The 20,498-nt window shown below is 39.4% G+C and overlaps 1 protein-coding gene across 1 annotated transcript in view; it reads right to left on the bottom strand.

Annotated features, from left to right (window-relative positions):
• The window catches only part of PACRG (parkin coregulated), a gene marked incomplete at its 3' end in the record, with an annotated part of 244,958 nt that extends 228,197 nt beyond the window's left edge, over positions 1-16,761 (bottom strand). Inside the window, exon 1 of the mRNA XM_081998403.1 lies at positions 16,609-16,761. Within this exon, the coding sequence (XP_081854529.1) occupies positions 16,609-16,755 (147 nt within the window). The 5' untranslated portion in view covers positions 16,756-16,761. The remainder of the gene's footprint in view (positions 1-16,608) is intronic.
• Between the last annotated feature and the right edge of the window lie 3,737 nt (positions 16,762-20,498).

Below are 20,498 nucleotides of genomic sequence, written 5' to 3'. Positions count from 1 at the left end.
CTCCTTCTCAGTTCATGGAAATGTAATTTTTTTTTAATTGAAATTTTATATAGTAAATACAGAAAGACCTGTATTTACTCCTCCACACTTTCAGGAGGAGTAACAGATCAAGATACACTGATTACAACGCAATAATAGTGACATAAAAAAATTAAGATTTATAGTCTTTATATTCCTCACACTGGGTTAAGATATGCAATTCATCCCTTCAAGAAATGGTGGAGAATGAGATTTTAAAATTATAGAGTTATTTTATATATATAAATTTTATAAAAGAAATATGTCAGTTAATTCTTATTCTCAAGGAACAGAGAGTTGATGTAGAAACGAGTTCATGCATGGACCCATGATCTTGAGATGGAGACATTCATAATTGTGTAGTGTGGCATTTAATGCCATTTGGCAGTCAGTTTACATCCCATTCACTTCAAGTGAATTCCATGAAAAGCTGAGCACAAGGAGGGTGTAAAATGGCGGGCTGCTGGGTCTAAAGGATAGCAGTTAGCTGACCAACTGGTAGGGGGTTACATGAAGCATTCTTCAGGGCTCAACACTGAGCTATTTAATATCTCATTAAGAAGCTGGACTATGGGACAGAATGTATGCTAAGAGCCTTTGTGAATGACATAAAATTTGGAGGGGGGCATTCAGAAATATTTTGACAGGCTGGCAAAATGAGTTGACAGGAATTTCACCAAGTTCAGCAATAGTAAATGCAAAGTTCTGCACTGGAACAGTTCAGGCCAGGCACTGACTGGCCAGAAGGCAGCTTAGCAGGGAAGATACTGGGGATCCTGTGAACAACAAGGTGAACCGTGTGTACCCTTGTGGCAGAGATGAGGCAACTGCATTCTCTGCTACATCAAGAGTGTTGAGGGAATTCAGCATCCCCCTTTATTTGACGTTTGTGAGACTCTATTTCGAGCGCAAGGTCACATTTCAGACTCCCCAGTACAAGACAGACATTGATACACTGGAGCAATGCTTGTGGAAGGCCACCAATATGAAGAGAGGGCTGAAGTACATAACACGAGGAGAGGTTGAAAGAAACAGTTTGTTCAGCCTTAATAAGAAGAGGAAGCTTAGCAGGAATCTCATTGCTGTCTTCAGTTACCCAGCATGAGGGCACAGTAGAGAGGAGTCAGATTCTTCCCAGAGATGCACAACAAAAAGAGAAGAGGCAATGGTCAAAAATTGCAATAAAGAAAATTCTGGCCAGACAGTATAAAAACCTTTTTCACAATGAGAGCAAGTCATTGGAACAGGTTATCCAAAGATGATGTAGACTCTCCATCTTGAAGACAATCAAAGGCCACCTATACAAAGCCCTGAGCAGCCTAATGCAATCTGAACATAATCTGAATCTAAATCAGATTTTTTAAACCAACATGAAAAATGAAGTGTTAATGCCCAGGCTGAAAAACTCCTTTTAGTCTGAACGTTCTGTTCAGCTACTACATAGAATCTTTGGGCTGGAAGGGACCTTTTAAGGTCATCTAGTCCAACCCCCCTGCAATGAGCAGGGACAGCTTCAACCAGATCAGGTTGCTCAGAGCCCCGTCCAACCTGACCTGGAATGTTTCCAGGGATGGGGCATCTACCACCTCTCTGGGCAACCTGTGCCAATCTCACCACTCTCATTGTGAAAAATTTCTTCCTTAGATCTAGTCTAAATCTGACCTCTTTTAGTTTAAAACCATACATAACATAGCTTTTTATTCTTGGGAAAAATGTTCATAAAAATGATTAAAAAAACCAAACCAGCATACGCTTCTACAGAATTCAAATTCTCTGCCAATGACCTAAATCTGGGCAGCTGGGCTTTCAGACTTGGTAACAGCTTTCAGAGTGCTTGCGAACCATTTCCTCTCTGGCACAGCTAAGAGGAAGATATCCATGCTTACTTCATTAAACCTATCAGCAGTGTTTGATACTGAAGATCAGCATGTGCTGCTGACTTGCCTGGGAGACTGGCAGAAATGAATCAGTCACCCTAAACTAGATGGGTCAATTCCTATCAGTCAGCTTCAAGACAATTCTAATGGGTGGTTTCTTTCCAGCCCTGAAAGCCTTTATTTGTGCGATGCTACGACGATTGGCTCTACCTCTTGTTTTCTTTAACACAAAACTTTATGAGTGATCTTGAGACAACACACTTCTTGTGTGTTGATTCCTTATTTTATTTCATTCCTGCAAACACAGACGGTCTGCCATCCTAAGGCCCTTGTGAAAAATCTGGATGTATTGTTAAAAAATGTCTGGAATGACAAAGAAAGGTGTGGTACTGTGAAAGAAAAAGACAATTAGAAGATAAGCAGGGCCAAACATTGCTGAGAGGTTTGATGAGGTACATGTATATCTTCCTCATGGCTGTGCTGGAAAGGAGGTGGTTTATCAGGAACACTAGTGCACTCCGAACGCCATAAGCTGGCCAAAACTAAGTTACATAGACCCTCCTGATTCTTCATTGAGCTTCAACTGAGCACAAACATTGCCACCAGCCAGCCATACATACATACACACCCTCACCATCTTTGTTTTCATATTTTCCAGTTGTACATTGATGTTATTATCTACATGTTCCCTTTCAATATGGAATATTGCAAACACTGTAGCTGAGGATCACAGAATCACTAGGTTGGAAAGGACCTTCAAGATCATCAAGTCCAACCATTAATCCAGCACCACCATGTCCCCTAAACCATGTCCTGAAGCGCCACATCCACACGTTTTTTGAACACTTCCAGAGATGGTGACTCCACCACCTCCCTGGGCAGCCTGTTCCAATGCCTGACCACTCTCTCAGTGAAGAAATTTTTCCTAATATCCAATCTAAACCTCCCCTGGCGCAACTTGAGGACATTTCCTCTCGTCCTATCACTAGTTACTTGGGAGAAGAGACCAACACCCTCATCGCCACAACCCCCTTTCAGGTAGTTGTAGAGAGCGATAAGGTCTCCTCTCAGCCTCCTCTTCTTCAGACTAAACAACCCCAGTTCCCTCAGCTGGTCCTCATAAGACTTGTGCTCCAGCCCCCTCACCAGCTTCGTTGCCCTTCTCTGGACACGCTCCAGCACCTCAACATCCTTCTTGTAGTGAAGGGCCCAAAACTGAACACAGTATTCAAGGTGCGGCCTCACCGGGGCCGAGTACAGAGGCACAATCACTTCCCTACTCCGGCTGGCCACACCATTCCTGATACAGGCCAGGACGCTGTTGGCCTTCTTGGCCACCTGGGCACACTGCCGGCTCATGTTCAGCCGGATGTCAACCAGCACCCCCAGGTCCCTTTCCGCCAGGCTGCTCTCTAGCCACTCCTCCCCAAGCCCGCAGCGTTGCATGGGGTTGTTGTGGCCAAAGTGCAGGACCCTGCACTTGGCCTTATTAAACCTCATACAGTTGGCCTCTGCCCATCGATCCAGCCTGTCCAGATCCCTCTGCAGAGCCCTCCTACCCTCCAGCAGATCAACACTCCCACCCAACTTTGTGTGATCTGCAAACTTACTGAGGGAGCACTCGATTCCCTCATCCAGATCATCAATAAAGATATTGAACAAGACCGGCCCCGGAACCGAGCCCTGGAACCGGATGACATGAATGACTCAGAAAATACAGTTTGGTATATCATTCTCAAGCTCTTAATATCATACTTCAAAAAGATAAGAGTTTAAAGGTTATGCAAGCATATTTTAGTTTTAAACAACTAAATACAAGGCCTTCCATACTAACCACCTAGAGTTCTGCTTAGCAGATTCATTTAAATCTTAAAAAAAACCTCACTTAAGTGAAGATGGGAAGATTTTGTCTTTTTTACATTCTGTTAAAGTTTTCGTATACAAATTCTGAAAATATCAAAACTTCTACTAAAGTTTTTAGCAAAAGCATGATTTTTTTTTCAGGTCAAGGAGTTATATTTTAATAGCTGTATTTTGGTTGCAGCACAGAGACAGTAAACCATACTGTCTTGAGAAAATAAAAAGCATAAATACAGGGCTCATAGCAGCAAAAAAAAAATAAAGGCTTACTGATATTTGTTCCATATTCTATACTCTTCATAGTCAAAGTCCTCAGCTAACAGTTTCTTTTCAATTTTTGGTAGCCCACAGAAAGCATAGCTAGTCATTAAAAAGTAATGTTTTAATGTAGGTTCTGAATCTATTTAGAACCCTAAATAAAAATAATTATATACTCTGAGAAAATATTAAGTATCCAAAACAAATTTCTATGCTAGAAGTAAAATTCTGGCTTCTTGAGAACTATAAAAAGTACCATAGCTTTCACCAAGATATTTCTTCTAGCACCCTACAATGACTTAAGGTGTCACTAAATATTTATGTTCCATAAGTCTATTAACTGAACTCACAAATCACTGAATAAATGCTTTTTTTAAAAGAAACATGGAAAAATGGATTTTGAACCACGTGGTAAGAGTTTATTATCCCATAATACAATCTTACCTCTATCATTCACACCATTTTATCTCTAAAACAAAGTATGTTTTCTGGTGGTAATTTTCAATAAAATGCCTATTCTTGGAAGAATTCCTTTTATTACTCCTCCCAGGATGCAGTATTGTACATAAGAGCTGGGAAATTAAGTGGTGCTTCCATGTTATAAATTGTTCTTCACTTACATAAGTAGCAAAACCACTTTCACAGGTTTACTCATATAGATTACAGAAATTACAAAACTGTATTTTATCTTAATGAACATTGATAAAACTCTTTTTGTCTTATTCTCAGTCACATGTGAACACAATATTTGGTTATACACTAAGCAATTGTTTCCTCCATGCCTTCTATTTTTATCTACCACTTCATTCTATTTTATTTATAAGAATGTGTTGTTGCAAGGCTGGTTTTCATTAATGCTACACAAATGTTTTGTATAATAAACTCTTCAATATACATTAGAATGTTTAGTATTACTGGTGGCTTTGCAGTTGCAGTCCTTGACTGTGGCTTTGCAAACTAAAAGTGTTACCATGATTACTAGCTTCCTGTGTTTACAAATGTGTGTTATCAGAAGACATTTAGTAAAGTTTGAGAAATGTTTCTTAAATAAGTCATACTTTTTCATTAAATTAATGTTTCCAGTACATTAAAATCAGGAAGTTAAACAATAGGACCCAATAAACAACAATATACTTACTGGTTAATTACAAAACTTAGTAAGTAACAGACTCTTTAACCTTTAGTCATGTGGAATAACACCTACAGGCTAAACATGGAAGCCAGAAAGGTAGCCTGAGGTTTCTCCTCTGTCACTGTAGGAAAAGAATTTCTACTTTCTACTCAAGTGACAAAAAGGATCTGCTTCAGATATTCTGATTCTACAAGAAGTTCTGTATTGTGCTGCTGATGCACCCTGCTGTCAACTTTGGTGATACTACCAGTCACTTCACTGGAAAACCACTGAAGTAACAAGTGTTCTTGTTCCAAAACTGAAGTCTAGGGTCTGACAGAGAGAGCAATAAAATTATGTAATTCAGGTATTAACTGTTCAGACATTTTGGTTCCTCTTCAAGCAATGGCTTCTGATTGAAAGGAACTCAATCTTTTTCTTGCTTGTATGATTCACTTGTGATATTGCAATAGTTCAATTTTATTTAGTCCCTTTGTTATCTCATTTTTTTTCTGCTGAATGGAATGAATGTACATGGGTACCTTTTCTAAAACAGCTTCATAAGGAAACAAGGCTTATACATCCATGCTGTGTGTATACTTGCCTGCCTTCATTCCTAAAGAATCTCTATCCATTGGTCATTTTCAACTGAATTTGAGAAGAAGGAAGATTTCGAGCATAAATGTTTGCCTTCATGTTTTATGGAAATATCGGAGAACAGAGAAGAGTGTTCCAATCAAGAGGCTTGATTCTGATGTTATTAGTCACCAAATACCTTATTAAATATGATCAGGAAAAGCTTAATTTTGATACTAATCAACCAGAAAACAAAAAAACTGCAGGGTATCAGGTTTTGTTAGTTTGGATGCTTATTGAAGTAGTTGGTGCAGTGGTTTATTTTTTCTTTGTGTTTTTTCGTGTAGTATCATAATCTTCCAGTGGCTAGGCTGCAAATGTTACACAGCTTTAGAGAATCCTTTTAAAAACACAAGAACCATGGCAATATTTACGAGGGTCTCCCTTAAAAACACATCTTATTTCCTTTCTTTGGAAAAACATGATCGAAAATGACCATTTTAATCAGACAATTTGTAACTTGCAAGAAAAGAAGATGCTGTAATAGCTCCTTCAGTAGATGCCTTGTGAACTACTCTGTCTCTGAGAGTAGGTCTATGAGACCCTGAAGTAAACTCATCTAAAGTTGACATTGACATCTAAAGCAGTCAATTAAGACAGGTATGAAGAACATAATGAAACAGACTGGAGAAAGAAAGAAAAAAGAAATCTGAAAATAAAGGCCAAAGGAGGCAGTACTGGATACTACAGAGGATGACAGACTCCACCCATAGTGAACATATTACACTAAGTGGAACGTCTTTAAATCTCCCACTAGTTAATAATCAATATTTACATTATAGTATTTTCTAGATACCTAGTCAAAGACTGTCGTCCCATAGAGTTATGCATGATACAAACCCAAAGTAAAAAAAACGGTCTAACAGTTGAACACCAGCCCCCAACATCAGGGCAATGCTAAGAGTCTAAATTAGGCTCTGAACCCAGGCTCCTTCAACTGTTGGTGAAGAGAATGAGACACTTCAGCAATTTAAAAGATGAAGTGCTGGCGGAGATGCCAAATACCTACAGGATGCTGAATAAAGGGATGTATGTGAATTTCCATTCCTCTTTGGAGTTCAGTCACTTGAATCAAGACTATAAAAGTGATATATCTGCCTACTGAAAATGCAGACCATGACATTTTTTTCTGAAGACTAAAACCTGCTTTCAGGAAGGTCCCCTTAAATAGTATCTCCATCTTCTTCACTTTTATTTAGGAGTTACAATACAAGCTCAGGAGGTGGTGACTTTGTTCATTTCTCTTTCCAGTTCACAAAATTTCTAGTCTACAACTTTCACTTCCCAGTGGTATATCCTGATAATCCAACTGCAAAACTATCTTTGCCCAGTAGGCCACACAAGAGTTAAGAATACAAGACTTAAGGCTTTAGAAGAATTTCTAGCACAAGGGAGTTTACCTCCAGTCTGCTGGGAAGAGTATTCAGTTAAGAGTCAGCCGATATGCATTTAGACTCTTTAAAGTATGAAGACTAAACTGTGACTTCAAGCAGAAAAGGTCATATGCACATCTCAGCTAGAGCTGCTTTCAGATGAACTTTTTTGCTAATCAGAACAAACATTTTGCTTGTATTTTACGTGTTGAGAAGTGCTTAGCCATGTAGCTGGCTAAACATTGGTGCTAAACAGGCCATTAGGCAAGCTTTTCTGTTATCAATGTTAAAAGAGTATTAACTTAAAACTAGTAAAAATTAAGAATATTTAATATTGTTAAAGAACAAGAACTCATAGTGTTCCACTTACCGGAAGCAAAAGAATAAATAGGACAAAATGTGGGGAAAAATCACCTAAATCCTATTTAAGGATGACCTGATAAACAGCTTAAGTAATATCAAACAGGGGAAAAAATCTGGAGTTAACTCTAGATTTGTTAGTGGCAATTTAGTGATTACCTCTGCAAATGTATTTTAATATATCCACACTTTATATCCTGATACACACTTTTTTATTACTGTCTAATGGAACATTGTATAGAGGAACATATGGAGGAAGAATTGTTCTATTGCTACTAAAAGGCCATTTGTTTTCTCACTTAAACTGAAAAAAAATTTCCATTCCATCTGGTGACAGGGAAAAGGAAAAATTACAATCCAAACAGAAACAACCCTGTTAAAAAACCAGTAATTTCCTCAACAAAATTTATATCCAAAGGTCTGAATGTTGTATACTATTGGCAGGCACAGCATTGTCAATGGTTGACACACAGTTAACACTTCTCTTAAAGATTCCTGTAAGATAACAGTAGACCAAAGAGTTTGTGAAATCTCATGCAAGCTTAAATGTGTAACTCACCAATTTCCACTGACACAACTGAACTTATTTTGCTTTTTTAAAGTGCTGGATTTTACAGAATTTTAGTGAACTGCCTGAATCCTTCATACTGGATGAACAATTGGATGACCAAAAGCCTTCAGAGACTATCAAATAAAATATTAAGACTTGATTGTTGTCCTGAATAATAATCTTGTAATACATGCTAAATATGTCCAAAGGCATACTAGAAGCTCATAAAACAATAATGACTTAAACAGGTTTTAAGTAGCAGTCTGAAGCATGCTAAAACTTTACTTCTGTGGATTTTTAAAGATAGTATCTCTCTGTAAGTGGTTGTCTGAGTCTAAAATATTTACACAGTGAAATTTGAGTATTTTGTGGTAATTATATATAGGTCTGGACTGCAAATTTCTAATGGTGTTGCATTGGCTAATTTAAGCATTGGCATAATTTACAGATATAATGGACTCTCTGACACCAGCATTACCTTAAGGTTGTATTTCTAAAAACATATCCTTGAGCTCAACTAGAAGTTACACATTTCATGCAGAAATCACTTTCTGAATTTGATGGACAGAGGAGATACTACGCAGGAGACCAAATCAAGTTGTATTAATTGTCCCTCTGACTGTAAACTATTAATTTACAACCTGACAAAATAAACAAAAGGCACACAAATTAGAAGGGCATGAGATGCGTTAGTAAAACACTGTCTAAAAGATGTAAAAAAAAAGAGCTAATACACATACACTTCCTGTGAAAAATATTTTTTGAGTCATAACTGACAGAGCTGCAATTTAAAAGTATAACAAGCTCTTGTCTTCGAGGTTTTTTTACAGTAAAAATTATTATCTAGGGCATTCTAATAAGGTCTGGGAATAAGCTTTATAAGCACATTTTCTAAAAGGTTTCTAGCCATGTGGAACTGCCCTTCCCCCCCAAAAAACCCACCTGTTGAACATCATTGCAAGAGAAATCCACTGAAACAAAAAAAATTATACATCTGGAGGATAAGTAAAGAAAGTCAGAGAAAAACTGAGCATGGAGCAGTAGGTAAGAGTGCAGAGATATCAATAGACCTGCTTTAGGAAGTAAGAATGTATGTTTTCAAGTTCTGGGGGGAGGGGAAAAAAAGTTTATCAAATTCTGGCTGCCAGTGTCAGTAAAGTATGCATGCACCTTTGCCTAAATAGTTTTAGCTAAGAAGATATCCAATACAAAATACTAATGTCACGTTAATCATTAGCAACAGTACAGTAAGAAAAGCCAGGGCATAATTTGTTTTTTTCTAAAGATTTAAATATAGACCACCAGCCTTTTCTAAATAAATATACAATGATTAGTCTTGAAACAAGAAACTTGGATCATAAAATACCCCTAATTTTATGCAATGAGACTTACAATTAAAAGAAACTACTTCAAAGCTTTTAGATTTTTTAGAACACCTCTAAAATATTATTAAAAAAAAAAGGCGCTATGGTGGTGGCACATATACTCAGTTGTAGGTTTTATTACTCCCTTCAAATCACATCTTCAGAAAAGCTGCAAAACTGTTAAAGCAAAAACTCTCAAATGCCTTTTTCCTTTTTCTTCCCCCAGTTCGAGAGTCACTTAATCATCACTAATTTGTCTGACCTTAGTAGTAGCAGAGCCATGGAGTGGCCACAAACCACCCTCTTATGGAAGAAGAGGTGGAATCATGGGAAAACTTGGGTTGGAAAGGACGTCAGGAAGTCTCCAGTCCAACCTCTTTCTCCAAGCAGGATTATCTCTGAGATCAGACCAGGTTGCTCAGGGCTTTTTCCATTTGGGTCTTGAAAACCTCCAAGGAGACTGCACAACTCTGGGAAACCTGATGCACTGCTTGACTATCCTCACGGTGAAAAAGCTTTTCACCATCCTGAGCACCGCGTTTCAAGTCACATCTTCTGTCCTCCCATCATTCACTAGAGTGAACAGACCGGCTCTGTCTTCCTGACAGCCTTCTCATAGCTATTGGGCCATTAGGTCTGTTAGGACCTGATACCATTAGGTACCGTGGTAGCTTTCTCTACTCCAGGCTGAAAAAAATACAGCTCCTTCAGCTTCTCCTCATGGAACATGTGTTCCAGAAACCCATCTTGATGGCTCTTCACTGAGCTCACTCCAGGTATCTTATAGCATCACCAGTCAATTAACAGGGGTAAGACTAAGATAAAGGCTGAAGCCTACATAGAGGACAGGATTTTTCTTAGCTGGAATGAATGATATCAAGTTGAAAAAAAGAATATGTTCATATGTTCTTTGGAAACTGTTCTGCGGTCTGGGTGCTGAGAAGAGTGTATAGCAGATGCTTTCTAACTAATTTCTTTCACATTTTCTATTGGCTAGCTCTAGAGGTGTGTGCAGCTGCATGTGGGAAATACTGACTTTAGATAATTACCTATTCAGCAAGCTGACAGCTTACAATCTTGTCCTGAGACTATTGTTATTAACTATTTTCTAATACTTTGTTCTGAATTCCTACATTTACAGTCAGACATCTGAAAACTGAAAAAATGCCCACGTCATTCGGTGAAAGACCAGATGAAGACACATATTTAAATCACTGAAGGAATTTAACTTGTATGAAATCTGTAAATACGTAAGACCTTTTCTCTCATATACTTAAAAAAACTTAGTCTGACATTTGCTCTTTTATATTAGTTTCAGTTTGCAAAGTTTAAAACAGTTTCATTCCAATGCAAGAATTGACAGAATTTGACAACTACCTCTGTAATTGTCTCCAATTAGAATATTTTATTCATTAGTTCATAAAAACTGATCAGTAGAGGAGTCTTGAAACATCACTGTCATACTGTTTTAAAATCAATTTACATTTACCTCCTCTAGGTATGAAATTTAAAATCTTCCAAGGTCTTTTTATATGTGAAATATTGTGAATCAAATGAACTGATTTAAGACAACAAGAAATGTCAATCAAACACATGAAATGGAGTCTAACTGATTTTAAAAAAAGATCTATTAATTTTTTAACCTATTAAAAAAGATTTACTGGAGATTCAAGTGTGTAACAGATTTTCATAAATAAAACAGCATGATTTCTTCATACTTGAGGATATTAAACAAATCTTATCATCTTAGTGCTGGAACTATGAACGATATTAACCTTTCCCCATATTTGCAAAAATTAAGGGCTGATTTGAAAGTATTTTAAAATAACAAGAGCAGTATGATTAAGCCATGTTAGTTATAGCTGGAAAACATTAAATATATGAAATAAGGCTTTTAGAAGACATTATGGTCTTAAGCATTGGTATTTTTCCTGTGCATTCTGCTTTTACATTCTACTATCTATGTGGTCATTACAGTAAAAACAAGCATGGAATTGGAAAGTAACATAACTTTATGAGGGGAAATAAAAACCTCCTTGTGTTGAAGCTTTTCATGTTTGGAACTAATACAACTTAAGAGCCTCTTCAATTCAGTTGCATTACTATGTGTATTGACACAAAGGAGGAGGTACAAATATGCAGCAGAAGCAGGCAGGACTATAGCAGCCACAACTTTTGTAAGCTTACACTATTACAGAACTGTCAAGTCTGCACTGCTGGGAAAAAAAACGCTGAGCTGCACAGCCATTCAAAAGTTTACATTGCACAAAGAATACACACCCAGGGATGAAAACCACACATTTCAACTGTGGTGCAAGTTTGTGCTGCTTTAAGTGCTTGTGGAATTACTCTGCTAGAACTCAAGTTTCATAACCGGTTTTAAACTAATTAAGACCACGATGTTGCCAAGACAGACACTCCCACCCACCCAGCTTGTGCTGACAACATATTCCTGTTTCCCCTCCTCCTTGCATATAACAGCTGTTAGAGCTGATCCAACCTGCTCTGTAGTTGCAAGAAACACCAATGTAAATGCAAAAAGGGAAATGGAAGCATGCAGTCAGGACACGGAGGAGCGCAGGACAGACGAGCCTCGTTGGTAGCAGGAGCTTCGCTTGCCTCAGTCCCAAAGACTGCAGTTTGACACTGTCAGCTTTAACAGGCTGGAGTATTTTTCAGCAAGATCAGTTCCCTGATGAGCCAACATTGTACAAATGCGGGCACAATACGGGGCTGCAGTAATAAACAGCCTGAAACAGGAAGAAGATAGTACTGCCTTCCAGAGCACTGACAGTTTAAATTGACTCACAGTCACTTGAGTCACAGTCAATTGACTCAAGTTCACTAAAGTATACTCGTAGATTGCACAAAATCGCTATTGTTAAACTGGAGCAGTTCCTCCAAGTTGGACGTACTACTGCCCAATAAACATTCATCAAAACATTCCTTTAACTTGACATCTACTTGCCCCAAAACGTACCACCTTTTCCAATAAATTTGCTTTTATAATAGAAAAGTAAATATTTTTTCTTGTGAAACAATGCTTTCCTATAGCCTTAAAATCAGATCAGAAACTGTTATGGCTACAAGGTAAATAACAAAAGTAGTTTTAGTTACACAATGTGGATGAATATAAACAGAATATCAAATCACAAGTTTCAAAATGTAAGCAAATCACATTATTTTGATGGTTAAAATGAAACCCTTGCAATGAGTTATTATAAAAGGGTAAAGGGTAAGAAAGTTCTTCACAACACACATTACTGATAATGGCTTGAAAGAGGAGTTTAAACAACAAAGATTGAGAACTCATTCCAATACATACAGACTGTAGACTCCTAAATGAGGAAGACAGGGATGAAAATCCAGAACTGCAATCCACATAACCTTTTTTTCTTCTTATAAGCAATTACACTTCTTTTAAGAGATGGTAGCTGTGCTTCTGCACATAGCTAAGACTCTCCCAGGTTGAATAGCTCTGCTTTGGTTTTTGAAATCCAAGAACAAAACAATTCTTAGCATCACTCCCCTTCTAAGGTCATTTAGTAGACATTCTCTTTTTATCCCTTATGCACAGGCTGGATGTGGCCCATTAGTAGCAGCAGCTTTTGACTGATTTCATGGAACACAGATGGATGTAATAGTGATATTTCCTACATAAGTCCTACTAGCTTACATGCTAAGCCAGGAAGAAAATCCGAATTCAGTACCCTGGCCAGAGGAGTTCAAATTCACAAGCTGCAAGAAGAGTATTTCAATTTACCTGGCAATACTTGTTACTGAAGGAGGTCCTGTAGAAGAAAAAGAAACTCCTCCTTTCCTGCTGAAGCTCTGCAGTTTTGTAGTAAGCAATTCAACATTCAGGAAAAACAGAAAAAAACCCCACCAACCTTTCATAGCTTTATTGGCTCAGCACTCCGGAGGGGATGTCTTAAGTTCCAATTCTACCCCAAAATCATTGGAACCGTTCTAGCAAGCAGTGATGGACATAAAAACCCCAAAACCAAAGCTTCCAAAATTCCTACATCAATGATATATGCACTAAAATACATTGTCTAGTGAGTTTCCTACCTTGACGCTTTCTAGCCCTATAAATCCTAACTCTTTGCAGCACAGTAACAGCACTTTGAAAGGACACGTGGAGACTTTTTCCTCTGCAATATTTTTCACCTCAGTGATCTTGTAACTTGTTGGTTAAGAATCTTTTAAAAGTTGGGAGGTAGACTGGAATACCCTTTTTACAGTTCCCTTCAAGGAATAAAATGAATCCTCTCCTTGAAACAGTGCTTTTACCCACTAGTTTATTACAGAAAAGAGGGGCACTAACACTTTATTATCTCATGTACAGTTGCACAAAATAGGAAAAATAACCATTTGGAGAGGTTCAGAAGTGAAGAGAGGTATCCTCCTGCTGTCTACATTCATGTACAGCCACTTTTCTACTTGGTAGTCTGTATATTAATTTTTAGTTATATTCGTAGTTCTACCTTTGCAGTACATGTAAAGTATGAGCACATAACCTGGATTTCTTGATTCCACTTGGAGGACAAAACAATGAAAATATTAATGTCACAGTATCTAGCTTGTTAGTGTAGAAGACCTTTACTGGGTCTTGCTCTTAATCTAAACTGCTATATAAATTAACAGTTTCGGAATAACATAAAAGAAAACACTTTCTTCAGTTCTTTTTTTTTTGTGAATATTTATTAAGTAATATATTTCAAGAAGTAAATTTTAGAGTTAGCCAGAGCTGAGAAAAGTCTTGAATATTGTATGTACTTAATTTCTGTAGTTACTGCTGGCTATGAAAGCAGACTTGGAAGAAAACTTTATCCAGCAACTTTCATGAAAAATGGCTTAGCAAAATGCTCTGTGCACAAGCAACATCAAAGAAATCTGGAACCTTTACTCCAATATTTACAGCTACATATGCATAATGGCAATCTGTTAGACTCTATGCTAAGAGTTTAAGACTCACTGCATGTTTGCACCAAAGGCTATTAATCTGTACATAGTTGTTTGACCTGGAGGTACTGAACACGCTGCTGACAGCCCTGTGCTTTGTCATGCTGTTAACAAAAAGAATTACCATGTCTTAACTATATTTGCCTGCTGTGCTTTCAATCCTCCAGTCAACTCCTAAGGCTTCCATGAGAACTTCATCAGTGATAAATCTGAAGCTCCATTTAACCAGCTGGAAAAGAGAAAAGGGACACCCACTTCTGCACAGAGTGGCATGAGATATTCCTTACTCTGTCCCGATTTTTTGCACACTGACCCCTGGGAAAGGATTCCAGTGGCTGCCTATCCTGACTCGGAGCTTTTACAAAATACAGCCTGGCACTATGAATCTCCCTGAACCTCTAACAGTTTCACTGCTTCCTACCCATTTATGAGCAGAACCTGTGGAGCGGGTCAGAACACTGTTAATGCTACCTCTGACAGGGTGTCCAGGGCACAGGCAGGGCAACTACAAAACAAGTTGCCCAGAGAGGTCAGGGAATCTCTGATGCTGGGAGGGTTTCACAGCTTAGCTAGGGAAACTCATGATTGACCTGATCTAGTGCTAGTGATGGGCCTACTTAAAATGGGAAGTTGAGTTAGATGATCTCCAGAAGTCCATGCCAAAAAAACACCATTTCTATGATTCAATGAGTAGTTCCAAAAGCAGCAGATTTACCTATTTGCTGTTGCTTAATGACCATACCACATGACTTAACATTCTGTTACTGTTTAGGAAGTTAGAATTGCAGCCATAGAAGTTAAAACGCTACAAATATTTAAAAGAAAACTTAATGATTAAACTCATAGCTAGTTATGTTCACAAGTCAAAGCTCCTTTTTAAAAATTAAATATGTATTTCTCAAACTCCACTGACACTGCTGATTCTTCTACACAAAATCAAGCGTCTTTTACTTATCAAGGTGTAAACAAATATGTGCAAATATCCACGATGTGAATTTTGTCCAAAGAAGAGGAAACATCTTTTAAAAATTAATCCTTAAACTCACTGAAGTGTTATAGTCTATTCCACATATGTCTAGAATTAAAAACAAACAAACCAAACAATCTTTAAAACAAAGGGGTTTTTTTGTTGTTTTAGTCTTGTATTTTTCACACTAAGGTGAAACATGTTTTAGTTTTACTAATAAGGAGAAAGTTTTTAATGTTCACAATTCCTACTCCATTTAAAATTTGTTTAAAGGTGGATTTGTTTGGGTTTTTAGGAGGATGTTCTTACAGGTAACAAGTCCAGAGAGGCTGCTCCAGGAAGACTATTTCAGCAAAACAAGTGAAATAACATACTTCATAACTGTTGTCAGAAGACTATATAGAATCTAAAAAGCCTTGAGAACACAAGACTTCGCTATCACCTTGCACTGTGTCCAAATAAAGAAAAATACAGTTCAGGAGTTTAAGCACAGATGGTGCTCATATTAGCTCATCCACTTACATGTTGAACATTTGCATTCTGTAGTAGCTGAAGCTTTTTTAACTCCTAAAATCTGATAAAAGGAGACAAATAAAACAATATAAAGCAATTTGAAAGGCCTTTATCCTAGTATTTTCACTTACATACTTCTAAATTCCCTAGAAATTGGGACTGTTACTGAAAGTGATGTTTGCTGGGTCAACCCCTCGTTGTCTTTGAACTATGAATTGGAGAACTAATGTTTGTTTCCAGTTTAGTATTCTCCTACACTGTGTGGAAGCTTTTTATTATTATTCAAGCTTATTTTAAAAATGAATGTATTTTTCAGATCTTTGCCATGCTATGTGACATTCACATTGAATTTATATCACACTGTGCCCGTATATGAAAAAACTTGCAAATAATACCACAGTATCATTTGACAGCATTTTGCTAAATGTGAGGTAGTAAGCCTTGCACACAATTTTATAGCCTGACAGTTTAATAGAACGTGCACTGCCAACACAAAAAGATACAGCAAAATTGTGGCAGCAAAGCAATACGCTTGGAGGCGAAGCATCACTATTTCCACAGGCACAGACAGTTACCTTATGATAATACCTTCTATAAAGCCTGAAGGTAACTTCAGCAACCAGCAAACTCCAGATAAAGTTTTAGCAACTCACACGCTTTCCTGATATGCTTTATCCTCAGCTCTAACTTGCTATATTGCCTGGACACGCGAGAATAAATTAATTAACATAATTTCTATACTAGCAGCAAACATACCACAGTGTTTTTCATCATGGCTTTAACAGTGAATCCATCGGAGACCTGCTGCTTGCTTTTCTTCGCGTGCCCCAGTGGCTCCTGCTGCTGGGGGCACCTATCACCTACAGGCTTTGAGGGGCTTGGGCCCGCTTTCTCCACCACCATCTCCCCACCAGCGTCTGTGACGGACAAGAGGCAAAATACAGACTGGAAAAACACAAACTGACATCAACGCCGCACCCTCAGTAAGTTAGAAAAAGCAGCAGGTCTGTTGCCTCTGTTCCCTTCCCACCAGCGACAACCCCCCCCACCCCCTACCCGCGCCTTGACTGCCCCTGACGGCCCTCGTCGCCTGCCGCTCGTCCCTCGCCCCCGCCCCCCGCCCCGGCCCCTTCTGCACCCCAGCTCGCCCCCCCGCCTCCGTTCCCAGCCCTTCTTCACCGCCTGCTCTTCTTGTCCCCCGACCCGGGTCCTTTCCCATCCCGCCTGCCCGTCGCCCCCCGCCGCCGGCTCTCGCCTCGTCTCACCCCTGCGCCGCCCGGGGGGTCCCTCCGCAGGCTCCGTTGCGAGCGGGGCGGAGCGGGCACTGGCCGCCCGGCCGGCGCTAGCACGCGTCCCCGGCCTCGCGCCCGTCACCAGGCAACGTGTCAACAGCCCGCCGCCGTGCCGGCGGGCGTCACGCGCGCGGGGGAAGCACGAGGTTAACCAAAGAATCCCCAATGGCAACCCACGCACCCCGCCCCTCCCACCCCCGCCGCGGGCAGCCCGCAGGCAGGTACACCGAGAACCGGGCAGGGACCACGCCGCTCGTTAATTTCGACAGAAATTAACAGTAATTAACAGTAATTAATTAACAGTAATTAACACGGGGGGGAAGGGGAAAGGCGGTCACATGAAGAGAGCTGGGCGGTGCGAACAGGCGAGAACTACGTTACCCAGAGGGCCCGCGAACCCCCCCCCCTCCGGCGCATGCGCAGTGCGCCGCCGGCCGGCCGGCCGGCAGTCGCGCGGCGCTCAGGGCTGCAGGGGAGCGCTCGAGCGGCGGATGCGGCCGGCACGCGTGCGCGCGCCCGTCTCCCTTCTCTTCTCCTCCCCCGCAGCCGCCATGATAGGTGAGTGAGCGCGTCGGGGCGGGGGCGAGCCCGGATGCGGGTCCGCCCTTTCCTGCCCGCCTCTTTGCCGTCGGCCCCGGGGGGCGGTGTGGGATGGCTCGGTTGCCCTCCGTCCTCGTGGGTTCGTCCGCCCGCGGCGCCTTCCCTAGTGGCGGGTGCCCGTGGTGACGAGCCGGTGCCGCGCGGCGCTTGGTGGCCGCGGGGCCGGGGGGGTCTGGGCTCGGCTGGGCTCTGCTCTGCCCTCTGCCTTCAGCTCCTCCTTGCCTTCGTTGTTGCGCCTTCCGTTTAACGCACTTCATGCATTTGTCAGGGCAGTGCGGAGGGCTCGGGGGTCGAAGTGCTGGGGGGTCAGTGCCCTCCTTTACCCCTCTGGCGGATGATGACCCACCAACAGCCTGCTCAGGGCTTGTGATTGACGTCATTTTAAAATTATTTTTTATTTAAATAAAAGAATTGTAAATACTGTTGTATTAATTGTAAATACTGTTGGGCAAGGTTTGTGTGATTTGTGGACCTTTTTGACCTTGCCTAGCATATATACGTGTTACTGGTCTGGCATGGAACTTGCTGGCAGTAATCTGAAAAAGAAGCAATTTAGGCCTAAGCATGTTGGGTCCTTGAGTTGGTTTCTGTACCCACCTAAATGCTGGTATGACATATGAATCGTTTGTTTCAGCAGTGAGTTTTTGTCCTTTCTAAGATGAGTCTATACCTGGGGAGCCCCACAAATGACAAGATCAGTTTTGTAGTACTTGCCTCTCATTACAAATTTCGTCTGGCTTTTGCGTTCTCAATTTTGTGAATAATTTAAAGTAAAAGCTATAAAAGGTGATGCACTTATATTTTAACAATTCCTTGCCTTCCTTAGGCTTGCTGTTTCATCCTCAGCGTAGGTGTCATAGTTGCTGTCTGCATAAGACCTGATCAAGTTGAAAAACATGCGGTTTGTTGTCTAAATATTTATTGTTTTGAAATTAAACACCGCAAAAGTGTCCAAGAATCCTCTGGGTCTTTCAACTAGACATGATTTTTTTCTCAGTAGTACATGAATTCCAGTTTTTGGGTAATGTTCTTTTATTTTCAGCATTGCAAAAGCTAAAAAAAAAAAAAGTTAAAAGCAGTTATTTATGTGTTATTTTCTATATAAATATTTATGCAAATGGTCTCTTCCTAGTTGTGGGACCTTACCTACTGGGTTTCCTTGTCATTTGGATTTTTTTTTTGCTTTCTTATGTAGCAGAGAATATTTTAAATCAAAGGCTTGGCTTAAGGAAAGCACAGAGGGTCAGGTATTTCACTGTCTTTTGTCTTGCAATGTTATCTCCTCTGCTGATTTGATGTCTTGCTGTAGTGTATAAAATACATGTGTTTACAGAAATGCAGTGTGTGTTTACTTTTGAATGCTTTAGAAAAATAATTTAAGTGTACGTAAGGTACTGCCCGTGTGGTTACAGAGTTAATGCCTCTAGCCCTCATACTGAAATCAAAATCTTTACTTACTGTACATGAAGATAACATTCATGTGACTGAGGAATTATATTTTTAGTTTCACTATGGCAGATGGAAATGTTTGTGAATACTGATTATGAAATGTACTTCTCAGTTGCAAATTCATAAACACAGCTTTATATGGGTTGCCATCTTCAATGATTCAAGCAGCAACCTTTTATTTCAGTGGGGGAGAAAAAAAAGTGAACAATCCTTCCCACTCTGAAAATAGAAGAATTATCTTCAAAGTATATGATGTAGAGACCTAGTCCAATTTCCTGCTTTCAGAAGAGTCTCCTGTAAACACTTATGAGCTAGGAATACCATGGGAAAATTTGGGGCAGGGTGAAGGGGGTGAAATAATTTGTGTAATCTGTGCCCAATTTTTTGACCTGAGTGTTTAAAGAATTATCCTATGAAGCACATGGTATATTTTCCAAAATGTTTTACAGTTTCATATCTCTGAAAATGCTTTATGTCCTCGTAAGTTCTTGTGGCAAGGAATTCTACAATATAATTGTGCAACACATGACAATTATTTCCTTTAGTTGGTTTTTAATTTCCTTTCTCGTACTTTCTTTTTATGTCCCTTTGTTCTTGTGCTGTGAAATAGGGAGAACAAACCTGATTAACATGTATTAGTATTACTCTTTTTTTCTTATTCTTTCTTACTCTTCTCTCTCTATTTTTATTCTTATTTTTTCTCCAGTGAAATAGGTGAACCTTTTGACTCCCATCTTCTTCTAACTGTTTGACCATGCTCATGATTTTTCTTTGAAATTTTTGTTTTCATTCTCCCTCCCTCTTAAATTTTTAAAGATATTTTGCTGAGGAAGATTTTTTTTTTCTCTATAGCACCTATCATTCCAGGAGAGGTTAGACAATTGACCTGTATAACTGGCTTTTAATAGTCTTCATATGATTTCCCATCCTGCTTGTTAATACATTCTCCTGCCTCGTTAGTTTTTGCTGACTGAACAGAGATTTGTGGAGAAATATTTGCTTATAAATTGATTTCTCAGTACTAACATATTACCTGGGAAGAAAAAAATTAGTATATGCTTATTTTCAGTAAGAGGTTATTCCTTGAGGGAGGCCTTCAAAATATGTAACTCTATTTATTTTCATCTGTGTGGCATCTGCATTCAGAATATCATAACAGCAAACTACTTACGTAACAGTCCATTTGTGTAGAAATTCCATGGACAAATTTATCTGGAAAGTCCATGGCAGCCAACACATGCATGGCATTGCACTGAATTCACGAATGCTTCTGGGATTTTAATTTTAGGGTATATCTAAAAATAT

This window comes from Phaethon aethereus (assembly GCF_964289735.1).
Source record: "Phaethon aethereus genome assembly, chromosome: 3".
In the NCBI taxonomy this organism is placed as follows: Eukaryota; Metazoa; Chordata; class Aves; order Phaethontiformes; family Phaethontidae; genus Phaethon; species Phaethon aethereus.
Note: the sequence above shows the minus strand (reverse complement) of the source record. Positions and strands in the feature narration are given on the sequence as shown.